At 62.9% G+C, this 14368-nt stretch overlaps 1 protein-coding gene across 1 annotated transcript; it reads left to right on the forward strand.

The window, feature by feature from the left end:
- Positions 1-3400: 3400 nt before the first annotated feature.
- On the forward strand, positions 3401-7998 carry HMX1 (H6 family homeobox 1). The gene is made up of 2 exons (XM_032331699.1): positions 3401-4019; positions 6661-7998. Exons 1-2 carry the CDS (start codon positions 3626-3628, stop codon positions 7314-7316), a joined length of 1050 nt encoding a protein of 349 aa, XP_032187590.1. The 5' UTR covers positions 3401-3625; the 3' UTR covers positions 7317-7998.
- The last annotated feature ends 6370 nt before the right edge of the window (positions 7999-14368 follow it).

The raw sequence follows: 14368 nt of genomic DNA on the forward strand, positions 1-14368 counted from the left end.
TTTTTTAAAGATTTTATTTATTTATTTGACAGACAGAGATCACAAGTAGGCAGAGAGGCAGGCAGAGAGAGAGAGAGGAGGAGGAGGAAGCAAGCTTCCAGCTGAGCAGAGAGCCCGATGTGCGGCTCGATCCCAGGACCCTGGGATCATGACCGGAGCCAAAGGCAGAGGCTTTAACCCACTGAGCCACCCATGCGTCCCCCTAAAATTATTTTAAAAAGGAAAAGCTTATTAAGACCAAACACAACAGGTGGTGGCCGGCCACAGTCTGCTGGCTCCCTATCCAAGCTGCTGGGATGATTCCCACCAACACTTCTTCGAGTTAAGGGGCATCTGTGGTGACTGGCCCCAAGCTCTGCAGTTGGGACTTGGGTAATGAGGCTGGGTCTCTGCTCACTGTCCAGCCGAGAAGAGCACTGGGTGTCCTCTGGGACCATTTGCTGGGACTCTGTGGGGTCCGTCTCCCCCCCCCCCCCACCACAAGGGAAGGAAAGAGCTGGAGCTCGTAAGAAAGGACAAGAGTAGACAGAGAAGGAAGGAAGGGCAGCTGTGGGGGTGCCTCACGGAAGCAGAGATGCAGAGAGGGGACTACCGGGAGTCCCTCTGCACGGTGCTTACCGGTGACCAGAAGACTGCGCTCTGGACCACTTAGTGCCAGAAACCCTGCTCAGGTCAGGGCCCCCACGGGGCAGTGTCAGTGTGGAGAGAGTGCCGGGACAGGAGAATGTCCTGGGGTTGAGAACATAGAGCCCCTCGGAGCTACCCGCCAGGCGGAAGGCGCAAAGCCTCCACGGCGGTGATCCCGGCCTCCGCCTCTGCTCTGCCCGCAATCCTGTCTAGGAACCCGCCTCTCTGCCCACCTCGACGCAGGGCTGCCCTTTGGCTGCGGGGCTCTGGCTCAGGGACCCGCGCAGCACACAGAGGCGGGAGGCCTGGGCGAGCACCGTGCGGCTCCCTCTCCTCCCTAAGGGACCCGGTGCCACAGCGGCAACCATCTGGCCGCTCTTGGAGGACCGCGCAGTGCGTTCGCGCTCCGCCGTTGCAGTCGTGGCGAACCGGTGCCGGCGGTGGAGGAGCGCCCCCCGCAACCCCGGGCTGGCGGGGGAGAAGGCCTCGGGCTCCACCGCTTGTGTTCAGCCTACCCCTCGCCTCCCACCGCGACCTTCCTCCGTCCCCGGCTCGGCAGAGGCAGTGGGGCGACCCTGGCGAGCCCGGGTGCCTGAGTCCGTCTCCCGGGAGCACCCAGCCTCCCTCGCAAGAGCCTGCGTGGCTGGGTGCTTAGTACCAGAGGTTCATAGGAGAAAAAGCCCAGATCAGAGCCCCCCCACCCCACCCCAGCCCTGGCGCCCAGGGCCACACAGCCTGAGAGCAGAGAGAATCAAAACCCAGACTCCCCAGAAAGCCCCCACTCTCAAGGTGCTTGGAAATAATGGGAATAAACTGGGCACAAGAAGAATGCTGAAGGTGGCCCCAAGACAACTTGCCTAAAATCGGTGGTTATCTGGAAGACACCCATCCTCACAGTCATTGTTTTCTTATCTGGGTCCCTCTCTGGCCTCAGTTTCCTCCCAACTATCCGAAGTGTCCCCCAATTAGACTGTGTGATTAGCCCAGGGTAGCATTTATCAAAGGACTGAGGCTCCCATTCTTTCCCTGGGCTTATCCCCTTCTGGCTCTCCCCTGCCGGAGTTTCTCTTACCCTGGCTGCCCCCAGGGAACAATACTTGAGAGACCCCAACTCTTCCCTAAGACCCCAGCTCTTGTCACTTTTGCTCAGTATCCTTATCTACACAAAGTGGGAAGAGCCCTCATCCCAGTGTCTGCCTCCAGGCTGGGGTGAGTTCCTGTCTTTGACTGTCTTTGCCCCTTCAGGGGCGGTATGTGAGGACCAGAGAAGATGGGCACAGCACCTGCTTGTCGAGGCTGCTGAAATGCACACCCCATGTGGGTCCCAGCTCCCGAGCTCCGGGGGGAAAGCTGGTTGGAGGCAGGCATGCCAGGAAATGCCCTGGGGACGTGCAGCATCTAAGAGCCTGGCCAGCTTCACCTTGTCCTGGCCTGATCTCTGGGCCTCACCCCTCGGCTCCTGAATCCGACTCCGGGGACGTGGTGCCCACTCTAGACCCAGAGCTCAAGAGTTACAGGCCTGCTAGAGCCACTTACCATCTGGGGCAGTCTCTCCTCTCCTCGCCTCCCTCTGTTTTCCCCTCTGGAAAATGGGGTTGATGCTTCTCTGGGTGGCTGATCGGAAACTTGAAACTATCCAGGCCTGCAGCCCTCCCGGAGAAGGCAGGCAGCACTCGGTTGGACTGGGGGCCCGTGGCTGGCACTGGGGGTCAGGACAGATCTCGCTGAGATAACCCGCGTTAGATGAAGCCCGCTCCACCCGCGCCATAGGGCTGCGAGCCTGGTCACAAGGTTACTCCTGAGCGGACACAGCTCCAAGGGTGAGGGCTGGGCCGGAATGCACTCTTGTCCCGCGCTCCCTGCTGCAGAAAGGGGAGGAGACTCCCCACGGGTTCACATCCAGAAACGGAGTCTCAGTGAGGGATGGGGCCTGCCCCCAACAGCTCCGCGGCCAGGGGCAGTGGCCCACGCTCCCCGACTAAGTCCCGGGCCTCCCGGGGAGCCGGTCGCTGGGGAGCCACTCTCACTGTGCGGGCCTTCGGGCGCCAGGAGCGGGGGTTGGGGCGAACATGGCCTTACGTTCTGGGGCTGAGCCTGGGAACTAGAGAGTTCTACGGCACCACATTCAGCGTGGAAAGCATATTTTATTAAATGTAAATATTGAAATATGCCACAGCTTTGCAGCCACAGTCTTGAAACAAATAGCTGTGGCCCAGCCTCTGACGCTTTCCTGGAAGTCCCGGGGTCTTCACGCTCCCCGTGCACACGCACATCCACACGCCCACCCACGCGAGCGCACACCCACGTGCACACACGTACATACCACACTCGCGAGCGCGCGCACAGTTACTCACGCTCGGTCCTACACTCTCCCCGCGGCGAAGCGATTACGGCCCCCGCCGGACGGTGATTGGCCCGCCCGCCTTCCTCGGGCCCCGCGGCCAATGGGCGGCCGCCCGGCCAAGGCCCCGCCCCATCCCCCCGCCCCCGGCCCGGGCGGCGGGGGCCCCGGGAATGGATCATGCGGGGCCGACCTCGCAGCGACCACGGCCCCGGTCTTCCCGCCGCCCGCCCTTGGCCGCGCGCCCGCCCGCGCGTCCGGCCCCGGGCGGCGTCTTTCGGGTCGCGGCCGCGCTCCGGGCGCGCCGCGGCATCCTCGGGCTGCGCCGGCGACGAGCCCGGCCCGCGCCGCCCCGCCCCTGCCGGCCCCTCCCCCGCCCCTCCCCGCCCCCAGCGGGCCGGCCCGGGCGGCGACCAGAGCGGCGACGTGAAAGGCGAGCGAGGCGGCTGTCCGGCCGGCTGTCGGCACGCACCCGCTCCCGGCCCAGCCCAGCCCCGCGCCGAGGCCGCCGCCCGCTCGGCGGGGCCCGACGCCAGCGTTCCCGGCGGCCGCTCCAGGGCCGGCCCGCGCGTGCGCCCGGGAGCCGCGCGCCACAGTCCCCGGCGGGGGCCCGGGACCCCTGAGCAGCGCGCAGAGCCCGACGGGCCCGCGGCCGCGATGCCAGACGAGCTGACGGAGCCCGGGCGCGCCACGCCGGCCCGCGCCTCCTCCTTCCTCATCGAGAACCTGCTGGCGGCCGAGGCCAAGGGCGCCAGGCGCGCGGCCCAGGGCGGCGGCGGCCGCGAGGACGAGGAGGAGGACGACGACGACCCGGAGGACGAGGACGCGGAGCAGGCGCGGCGGCGGCGGCTGCAGCGGCGGCGGCAGCTGCGTGCGGGCGCGGGGCCCGGCGGGGAGGCGCGGGCGCGGGCGCTGCTAGGGCCGGGCGCACTGGGCCTCGGTCCCCGGCCGCCCCCCGGCCCCGGGCCGCCCTACGCGCTGGGCTGCGGCGCAGCGACGCGCTGGTACCCTCCGGCGCACGGCGGCTACGGCGGCGGCCTCAGTCCGGACAGTGAGTGGGGGCGCCGGGAGGCGTGGGCGGCCGGGGACAGTGCTCGTGGGCTTTGGGTCCGTCGGAGGCCTTTCGGGGCCGCCCTCCTCCTCGCGTGTAGCGGGGCGGGTTTGGAGGCCCGCTCCTCGGGACGGGGTCACCACACGGCTTCGGCGTCACCCCTGGTCTGCCAGGCTCTGCGGGTCCGAGGGAGGCTGGAGAGCCAGAGGAGAGGAGCCCGGGGACCACGGGCTGCTGAAGCCCAGCGAGGGAAGGGGCATGGAAAAAGACAGGGAAAGACGGAGAGCAGAGAGAGGGTGGGAGAAGAGGGAGAGAGGAAGAAGGAGAGGGCTGTGCGGAGAGAGGAAAGGAGAAGAGGCAGACACAGCAGCCCCGCGGGTGATGGTGAGAAGACCGGGAGGTAAGGGCAGAAGAAGTGAAGACAAAGTAGAGTCCCACCCGGAAGACCCGGAAGCCTGAAGGGGCTGGAGTAGAGGGAGCAACTGTTGGGGGGCTGGATAATGGAGGGGGGAGCGTCTGTGCCCCCAAAACCCCATTTCTTGAGAGTTGCAGACTGGGGCTGGGGCCTCCGAGGCCTCCCTCTTGGTCCTCCTGGGCAAGAAGGGAGCCGTTCTGAAGCCCCCAGACCCACCCCTCTCTCTTCCTTTTCTGCCCCTCCCCCTCCCTTGCCTTTGTTCCTTGCTGAGGGCTCAGATGCTGGAAGTGGGGGTTCTCAGCCCCAGAGCTGCTCACCCCTCTTGCCCTGAGTTCTGCTCGCTCTGCCCGGGCTCACCGAACCCCTTGGGGACCTGCCCTTTGGAGGAAAACCCCTGGGAAGAACACCAGGAAGTCATTGGAACGCTGGCCCCCAGGCCTGGCCATTACCCACCGCCCCACCAACACACATACTGTAAAGCCAGTGTGAGGACTATTCCAGGTTCTTGCTCCAAAATCCGTTAATGTGTGCTGGGGGGTAGGTGGCCAGACCCCTGTCGATAAATTCCCCACCTAGATTGGGAGTGATCCTTCTGCTAAGGGATCCACTTCCCAGAACCCATACCCAGAAAAGTCTGGGGTTTCCACCCCTTTCACGTACACTGGATCAGGGCTCTAGCGTTTCCCTGAAATCAAGTGACCACATTTCGTGCCCCCCCCCAGGAATGTTTCTGAGAAGGTCTGGCAGGGTGAGCTGTGATCCCCACCTTGCCCCAGGTTCCCCTGCCCCCCGCCCCGCCCCGCCAACTCCTGAAGATGGGGCTTCTTATTTCGTGCAATGCGGGTTAGGGTCCAGGTTTGCCACCGAAGCTGGCAGGCCTGGAGTGGTGTCTTGGGGTAGTGCATGGGCCTCTGTGAGTCTGGGCGCTTAGGGTGCTGTGAAGAGACACGCTTCTCCTGTCTGGTAGCACATAGGCCGGACTGGACCAGACTCCCCATCAGGCACCCAGAAGGCTCACACCACCCAGGGTTGGACAGGGGCACACACACGACTCCACACACCCCCAGGGGCCCGAGCCACACGTACAAGCTGAGCTTTGTGGGCACACCTTGTAAACACTGATGTTGCCGGCAGGCCCTGGCTTCCGAGGGCAGGGGCTGCAGGGGCCAACCTCCACTTAGACCTACCAAGGCTTGGCACGGGGTGGGGGGGAAGGTGGAGGGACTCAAACCAAGGGGAGGCTGAAGGGCATGCTGACCCTGACTGGCCTGCACCCCGCACTCTGGGGGGGGGGTGCAGGAATATGGATGTGCACCTGGCAGCCTCCTTCACCTGGAGGCACCATCCCCATCCTGTGCCAGTCCTGGGGGGCATCTCCTTACTGTTGGGAGATCAGGTGGAGCCCGGCATTTGGAGCACAAGCTCGGGAACCCTTGGAGGCCCTTCTTTAACCCCAAGCCCCCAGGCTCAGCCAAGGCTGCAAGAACGGTGGGGATGCCCTGCAGATGCTGTGTTTCTGCGGATTCCCGTTTGTACTTGTGCTGGGGAGAATGGACAGGCAGGCCTCTGTGGGCGTCTGGGTGAGGGGTGCAGGAAGTGGAGAGGGAGTGGGGATCCCAGTGCCACCTGGAGTTTTGTTTGGGGACTGTTTGCATGCATTTATTCTCCTTCCCAGGGCTATTTCTGTGCAAGCGGGACTTTTTGCATCTGTCCGCATAGGCAGGTGGCTAGGGAGGGACACTGCAGGTCTTCGTTTCTGTGTTTGGGGGGCTTGGCATAGGGCTGGGTGCTGGGAGTCAGGGTGCCCTTGTTTGTATCTCAGATGTCAGTCTTTACTCCGGGGCCCTGTGCCGCCTACGATTCTTCGTCGTGTTCTTCCTCATGTTTCAGTGCGGAATCTCTGGTTTCGAGAATCTCTTTTCTGTGTTTCTGTTTGCATTTCTGTTTCTTTTCTTTCCTCTCTCCCCTCTCGTCCCCTGGTGTGTATGTGCAGCCCTGAGCCAGGCTGTGTTGCCAGCCTGCTGGTTTGTAGTACTGCTCACGTCCTCTCGCCTCTCCCTTTCTCCATCCCTGGGTGAGCTCTCCAGGCAGCAGCGCGGGGATACGCGGGGACCAGTTTTGTTGGCAGCTGTGGGAGAGGCCGCGGTTTGGGGGAGCGGCCAGCCACAGTGATTGGGTCTGGGGATCAGCCCCAGAACCAACCGTGTGTCCCTCTCTCCCCTGCAGCCAGCGACCGGGACTCACCGGAGACCGGCGAGGAGATGGGCCGAGCGGAGGGTGCCTGGCAGCGGGCCCCCGGGCCTGGAGCCGTGCAGCGAGAGGCGGCGGAGCTAGCGGCGCGGGGCCCAGCGGCCGGCTCGGAAGAGGCGGCCGAGCTGGCCGAGGCCCCCGCGGCGGCGGGCGAGGCGCGCGGCGGAGTCGGCGTAGCTGGCGGTCGCAAGAAGAAGACGCGCACGGTCTTCTCGCGCAGCCAGGTCTTCCAGCTCGAGTCCACTTTCGACCTGAAGCGCTACCTGAGCAGCGCGGAGCGCGCCGGCCTCGCTGCCTCCCTGCAGCTCACCGAGACGCAGGTCAAGATCTGGTTCCAGAACCGTCGCAACAAGTGGAAACGGCAGCTGGCCGCAGAGCTGGAAGCGGCCAGCCTGTCCCCGCCGGGCGCGCAGCGCCTCGTCCGTGTGCCGGTGCTCTACCACGAGAGCCCTCCGGCCGCAGCCGCCCCCGGCCCCCCGGCTGCCGCGCTGCCCTTCCCGCTAGCTCCCGCCGCGCCCGCGCCGCCACCGCCGCTGCTTGGCTTCTCCGGGGCCCTCGCCTACCCGCTGGCCGCCTTCCCGGCAGCTGCCTCCGTGCCCTTCCTGCGGGCGCAGATGCCCGGCCTGGTGTGAGCCCCTACCCGCTGGGCCCACTGCCTGGGTCCGCTGGGGACCTCTGGGGCAGCCCAGGGAGCGCGCTGGGGGAGGGCCCCTCTGCGCCAGATCGCAGGCTGCACAGCAGACCGGAACCCTGTCTTAAACTCGTCCAGAATGTAACAGAGATGTCGTCCACCGCGGCACCCAGACAGGCTGGACCTGTGGCAGGGAAGAGGACATCCAGGAGAGACACTGTGCCCTGCGGCCGGCAGCTCTGGCAGGACAGTCCTCCACTGAGGAGCAAGTTCAGCCACCTCCCACTGCCCCACTGCGGCCAGCCAATGCCCAGGCCCACTCCACCAAGGCCAAGAGGCTGTCCAAGGTGCTTCAAGGTGACTGCTCCCCAGCACGGCCCCCACCCCACATACATGTCCCTTCCCAGGACTGCGCAGGACCCCGACAGCAGGAAGCCTCCAGAGGACTGTGACCAGCCTCAAGGCCTTGGCAGTGGGCCCTGCGGAGGGAGACTCCCAGGGCAAGTGCCCCTGCACAGGGGAAGGGGTGAAGACTGGCCAGTGGCCCCAGTGTCAGAGTGTCCCTTCCACAGATAGGGCCAGGCTGGGGCTTCTCTCCTGGGCCATGGCCTCCAGTTCTTCTGGTGAAGACTTTTTTAAAAAAACGAATCTACTTATTTGCGTACGGAATAAAAGGGACGTTTTCTGGACTGTTTCTGCTGCTTTGTGATCATTGGGGCGGGGCCCCTCCTCTGCTAGCAGGCCACCGTGGGTCCTGTCCATCTGTCAGTCCATCCTTACTTCCTGGAGCTCTTTCTGTGCTGACCAAGGACTGGTGGCAAGGTGGAAAGGGCAGGCAGGAGTCCGGGTCTGGGGACTTCTTGCTCTAGCCCCCATATCCCGGGAGGCCCAGCTGGTCCTCTGGGGGACTTTGCCGCAGGGAAGGTAAAGGGTTGGGGGAGAGAAGGGGGCTCTGTGGCCTGTGTCCCACCAGGGAGGGTAAAGGGTTGGTGGGGAGGAGGGGGCCATGTGGCCTGTGTCCCACCATTCTGGGACCTCCACGAAATCTAAATACCATGAGTCAGGTGGAGGTGGAGCCCATTGCCTCTGGCACAAGGGGCTGTTGGCTGTGGCTGTGTCTGTGTGGGTCCCTCCATCCACAGCCCCTTTGTTGATGGCCATCTCTAACCGTATGGGTTTTTCTTTTGGCCCAAACAAAACATGGACACTCCTAGCAAGGTCAGGTGGGGAATGGTGCTCTCCAGCCTCTCCTCAGTCCCTGGGCCATCTACAATCTCTGGCAAGCTCCAAGGGGGGATCCAGGTCGGTGGGCAAAGCCCCAGCTCAGGGCCTGAGTTTGTGGGCTCAGAACAAAAGCTTATTCCAGTAGTCTGGATTACATGATGGCCATTCAGGCTCTGTCCACCCCAAGATAGGCTGTTACAAGGTGACTACAGGGTCCCCTGCAAAGGGGGAGAGATGAAGGACCCTCTGTGGGTATGCTTCTCCAGTTGGGGAGAGAGGTCATTTGGGGCTAGAAATTTGGGTCCCTTCTAACAGAATTGAGCCCCCCCCTGGAAACCTGTGTCTGTCCCTCAGCTTTTCTGGCTCTTGGGCTGAGATGTAGTGACCGGCCATACCAGGGGCTCCGTGCTCTCAGAGGTGGCGCCAGACAGCCCAGGAAAAGGTGCCAAGGGGGTCTACACTGTGCTGGTGGTCCATCTGTCTGTCTGCCCCTGCCATCCAGCTCCTGTATCTGGAACATCCCCAGCCCGAGGGCCAGCCAGCTCCCAGTGCCCAGAGGCCAGGCCTGGAAAGTGGGGCCTCCTGGAGGAGGTGAGCCCATGGCTTGGGAGGTCCTTGGCCTCTAAGTCCTTGCCTTCTGGCTTATGGTTCCCTCTGCATAAGAGAGATTTCCAGGCTCCCTCCCCCCACACCTAGCCCCTAACCCCACAGGTGCATTCCCTTGTGGCCACCTTGGCCTTCCTTGGGCCCTTCAGGGGCCAGCTGTCCTCCTCTTTGGGCTGGTGGGGGAGCTGCCCCACACTGCTTTTCTCCAAACTAGGTTTTACTGAACTTTGGGAGGGACTTCTGATCTGCTTCAATTAAATGAATTTCCTGCTAGTTATTTTCCAAGGGTGTGGCTCCTGGTCAGTAGCCAAGCGGGACATGGGGGTGCCCAGGAGGCCCCTCCAAGGGCAGCACCAGCCCATCTTTCCCTCTCTGCTCCCTCCCACTCTCCCCACCCTGTTGTAGGTAGACCTCAACCCTCAACGTTCCTGCTCCTGCCTCGGGCCCCACCTGGGGCCCTTCCCCTCTGTTCTTCTGGTGCTTTCCTGGTGGGCTCAGGCAGGCAGCAGTCCTCCAAAGGATGCCAGCCCACCTGGGCTGAGGCCTCCGGGGCCAGCGTGGGTCTTGCTGGATGCTGTCGTCCCCTCTGCCCCCTTTCTTTCATGCCACGCGTGTTTGGGAGCTCTGGGGAACACCCTCTCCAGGGTACAGAGAAGAAATGGTTTTTGAGAACAGTTAGGGTCACGGGGACTCAGACGGTACAGTGAAAGCCCGGGTCAGAGAGATTATCACTAGGAGACAATCATTTTATTTAACTGTTTATGGCTGATGTGGGTACAGTCAGTCCCCAGGTAGCCTGGTGACCCTGCTGACCACAACTCCCCACTGAGCTGGTGTGGCCAGGGTCCCAAGGTGGGTCACCCTAGGCAGTGCGGGGTGCTGCTGCTTGTGGGGGGCCACAGGTGTGGAAGAAGGGGAAGGAGAGTGCACGTGCTGAGTCTAGGAAATCTGTTCTGTCTCCTGGGAAGCCAGCCAGCCCAGGGACCGTCACCCTCACTGGCCACCCAGCCTGTCTGTCACCGCATCAAGGGAGGAAGGGTCTGTAGCTGCAAATTCGGGTTGGATTTGGACGAAGGGCTGTCTTTCACTGGAGTAGTGAAAAGTTGATCTGTAGAGAGGCTTTCTTGCCTGTGGGCTCTGAGGTCTGTGGATGGAGGCAGCCAAGAGGTAGAAAGAAGGGCTGTATCGGCTGTGAGGGAACAGCTGGGGTCCAGGAGTCTAACTTCAGAGTCCAGACCTGGGTTACGCCAGCTGGGCTCTGGAAAGCTGGCTTCCCTCACCCCCCATTCTGAGCCAGCACACTGGGTGTCCCGGCAGGGGTGCCACAAAGCAGAACAAAGCACAACTCACAGCCCAGGAAACCCTAGAGGGCGCGCAGGTCCAGGCTGGGGATGCGCTGGCCCCAAGCTCCAGCAACATCCATCACCAGGAACCCAGGGCTCAGCGACCCTGCTCCTGGCAGATGATGAATGTCTTCGATCACTTTCCACCACACCTGCCCTGCCTCCTCTAGAACCCACCAACCTCACCTCCTCCTTCCGTGAGGTCCAATTCCCGCTACAGTGGACTGGTGGACTGTGCTGGGGCTGCTGGTTGCAGAGTCCTTGAGCTTAGGCAGGGCTGAGGGGCTCTGGAAACCTGGGGCAGGCCCACCTCAGCCCAGGCTCAGCCCCACTCCCCTCAGTGACTTTGAGCAAATCCCTCCTCCCCTCCAGGCCTCAGTTTCCCCATGATACACCTATGTGAAGATGGTGGTCTATAACCTGTAAGTGCTTCCCCTTCTCTGATCTGAGCAAGGTGGCAAGGTTCCTGGGGCCAGGGCCATAGGGACACCCTCGCAGTGATGTGCAAACACGGGGTGGGAGGGGGAGCAACCACACACCGCACAGTACCCTGCTCAGTCCCCTTCCCCGGGCTGACTTTCCACCAACTCCGCCCTGAAAAAAACTTGGAGAAGCAGTCCCCTCCCAGAGCTTGTCCCCAGGACCTCAGAAGGTGAAACTCATCCTCACAGTGTTGGGAAAGGCCACCAGGGGCTTGGGTCCCTCCTTCGGCCAAGGGTGAATGGGGAGTTGATATCTGGGAAGGATTCCCAGCCAGGTTCCTGCTCCATGTAGGAGCATACCCGCTCTCCAAGCGGATGAAGCAGATGAGCTCACCCTGTTCCTCCCCAGAGAGTTGCCCTGCCTGAGCCGCATGGCCTTGGCCATGCCAGGCCCCAGGCTAGGAGCACAGGCAGCACCCTCATCCAGAGCCCTGGTGCAGGAGTGAAAACCCTGAAAACCGTCCTTCTGGTTGGTGGCTCCCCACCCGCTCCACTTTGAGCGGGGAGCACCTGGTCTTCGTGCCCTCCAGCCCACCCAGGGCCTCCAACTGAGGTGCCTGTTGGAGGAAAAGCACTGCCCACGGACCCTTCTCAGCAGGCGTGGGTTACAGGTGGTCTGTGGCCTCTGTCCTCCTCCTGCCAAGTCTGGCCTGGCTGTGGGGGAGAGGCTGTCCCAGAGCTAGGCTCCCCAGAAGGCAAACACACCTGGGTTCACTGAGGGGGCCGGGAGCTGGTCAGATGGGCACCAGGAAGGAGGCAGAGGGAACCAGATGGGCTTCTGTCTCTTTCTCTTATGTCTGCCGGCATCTCCCCACCAAGCATCCTTAGTGGCCTTCTGGTCCCATCCAGCAATTCTTGGGGGGAACTGAAGCTCCAAGAGGGGCAGAGACTCTGGGGAAGGGACTCAGCCATGAGGTCCTGCAACTTTCTTGCTTTCACCTTGTGCTAAGAGTTCAGCGGCCCATTCTGGGGGCCTCACACTGGGGTTCCTCCCCACTGCAAATGCGCCTGCCCAGTGTCCTGACCTTCTTTTCCACCCTTCTGAAGCATCTGGATCCTTGCCTTTGGCTCCTTTGCCCTTCCAGTGGCCAGCACCCACATCTATCCAGCTGCCTGCCTATGGGGGGATGTAGCTGGGGTCCCACTGGGAAGTGGGGTCCGGTCTCCTCCAATTCATTATCCAGAAGCATTGCCGGACTGACCCAAGCCAGGTCCCCAAGGTGGCTCGCACCCCGCCCCCCAAGGCTGTCTGTCCTTTCAGGCAGAGGGAGGGGCTGGCCCCTCACAGGTGGACTGACTTGGGGTTTACCCTGCAGGGACAGTGCTGAGCTCTAAATCAGGACCCGCATGTGAGACAAAGGCTCAAAGGAAAATCAAGAACCCCGAGGGCTAACAGTGCTTCCAGGCCCTTGGACCGGAGTGCGCCCTAGCGGGAAGCCGTTGCCGCTGGTTCCCGGAGAGGCTGCTGGCCTCAGATTTTATTGTTGTTGTTGTTTTTTTAATTATAAAAACAATCGTGTTTATTATTGTTTATCTGCGAATTGCAGTAAAAGGGACACCAAGGGATAGTGTCTGTGTGCCTGCCATCGAAAGTCCGCGGCTTCTGGGTGTTAGGCAGGACTGCGGATTTTATTGGCAAGGTGATTTACAGCTGTGTGGTTAATTTAAAGTTCTTACCCGTTAAAGTTGTATTTATGCATTTACTAGCGAAATGATGTGATGGCTGCCTCTGCTTAACGATATTGCAACAGAACGAACAAATGAATTAAATAGTAGATGCGAAAACCGGAACAGATGGCACTGGGTTGGTCAGGAGTTGCTGATGATTAAACGGGGGGTGGGGACCCCAGGGTTCATTTTAAGGCTTCCTTTACTTTGTTTTATATTTGAGACCTTCCGAGATAAAGGTACTTTAAAGAGCGACTGCCCGGGAATATCCGAGGGATATGCTCCTAGCGACCAATTCTCTCGTCCTGCGTCTGCTTCCGTGGCTGGCCGTTTCCCTCCGATCGGGGGCCGACCTCGGTCCCCTTACACCCGGCTCTCTTTCTCCCCCTGCTTGCGCCCAACCAGCACTTGAAACCCCCTGCCCTCGAACTCCACAGTTTTCTTTCAGTCTCCAACCTTCCTCTTCCTCCGCCCCCCCACGAGTCCGGGGAGCCCCTCCGGCTCCCCACCCGCGCGCGCAATCGCCTCCGCCGCGAGGCCCCTGAGCCTCGCGGTGGACGATGCAGGCCGGCAGAATAGCTGGCGCCGCCCCCGGACCGCACTCTTCGGCTGCCTGTGCAGGCCGGCCCGACCCCGCCGCGGATTTGGGAGACAAAGCCCGGCAGCGGCCTGTCCGGTCCGCGTTCGTGTCGTGGGATCCTTGGCGCTTCCCTGGAGCACTCGGCATCCCTGCGATGGGATCTCAGCGCCCCGGACTCTGGCCGAAGTTGAGTTGGGCGGCCCATGTTTGGCCAGGAGACCCCCATGTGCTGTGGGCTCCATCCCGAGAGAGACCAGCCCGAAAGGCGAGCCTCATTCCCTGATGAGGGCGTCGGCAACTGGGGGTGTGAGGGCCCAGGCGTGAGGCCCGGGGAGAGGCCGGTGGGGAGCCGGCGACGTGCGTACAGGGCCTCGGGAGATGCAGAAACCCCAGCCCCGAATTACCGGTCTCCCCGGGGTCTCGACAACCCCCTGGAGGGGCCGTCCAGAGGAAGCTCCTGACCCGCGCGACCTCCGCGGTGCCTCCCGGACTCCTCCTGCCCGGCTGCGCGTGAACCTCCTCGCTCAGATTCTCTGATTCAGTCGGTCTCTGCCTCCGCGTCTCTCTCCGTCCTTTCTCAGCTCTCCGCCCTCCAGCGCCCAGGATCCCGCCCGTGCGTCGGTCCCCGCCGACTGCGGGCCCCTCTTTGTTCCATTTCCCCCTCTTCGGGACGTCATTCCACCCCCCTTCGGATCTGCCTTGGTGGGAGGCGAGGAGGCCGGGACCTCCGTTCAAGGTTTTATTTCTTTTCGGAGGCGTCTCCTCGACTTAGGTGGCTGGAGGCGCGCACTCTGCGGCGCCCGGTTTCCGAGGCCTGCGTTGCCCGGGTCGGGATGCGGGGAGTCGGCGTAGCGGATTCGCTTCAGGCCCCCGCGCCGACCCCCTTGGGGCTCTGCCGCCGGCCTCGTCCCTTCTGCGGGCCTGAGTGTCCCTCGGGTCTGCCCGAGCTCGAAGGAGAGAAACTGGCGGTGGCGCCAGCTCCAAGGCTCCCGGGACCTGCGGACGCCCGGCCTCCTACCCTTCCCTGGCCGCGTGGCAGCGCAAGGCCGCGGCGGCGCAAGGCCAAGGCCGCTGCACACCCTGGCGGCCCGCGGTCCTCCCGGGCGTCCCGCCCCCTCCCCGCACTCCTTCCGGCCCCGCCCCTACCCTG

Source organism: Mustela erminea, chromosome 2 (genome assembly GCF_009829155.1).
Source record: "Mustela erminea isolate mMusErm1 chromosome 2, mMusErm1.Pri, whole genome shotgun sequence".
Classification (NCBI taxonomy): domain Eukaryota; kingdom Metazoa; phylum Chordata; class Mammalia; order Carnivora; family Mustelidae; genus Mustela; species Mustela erminea.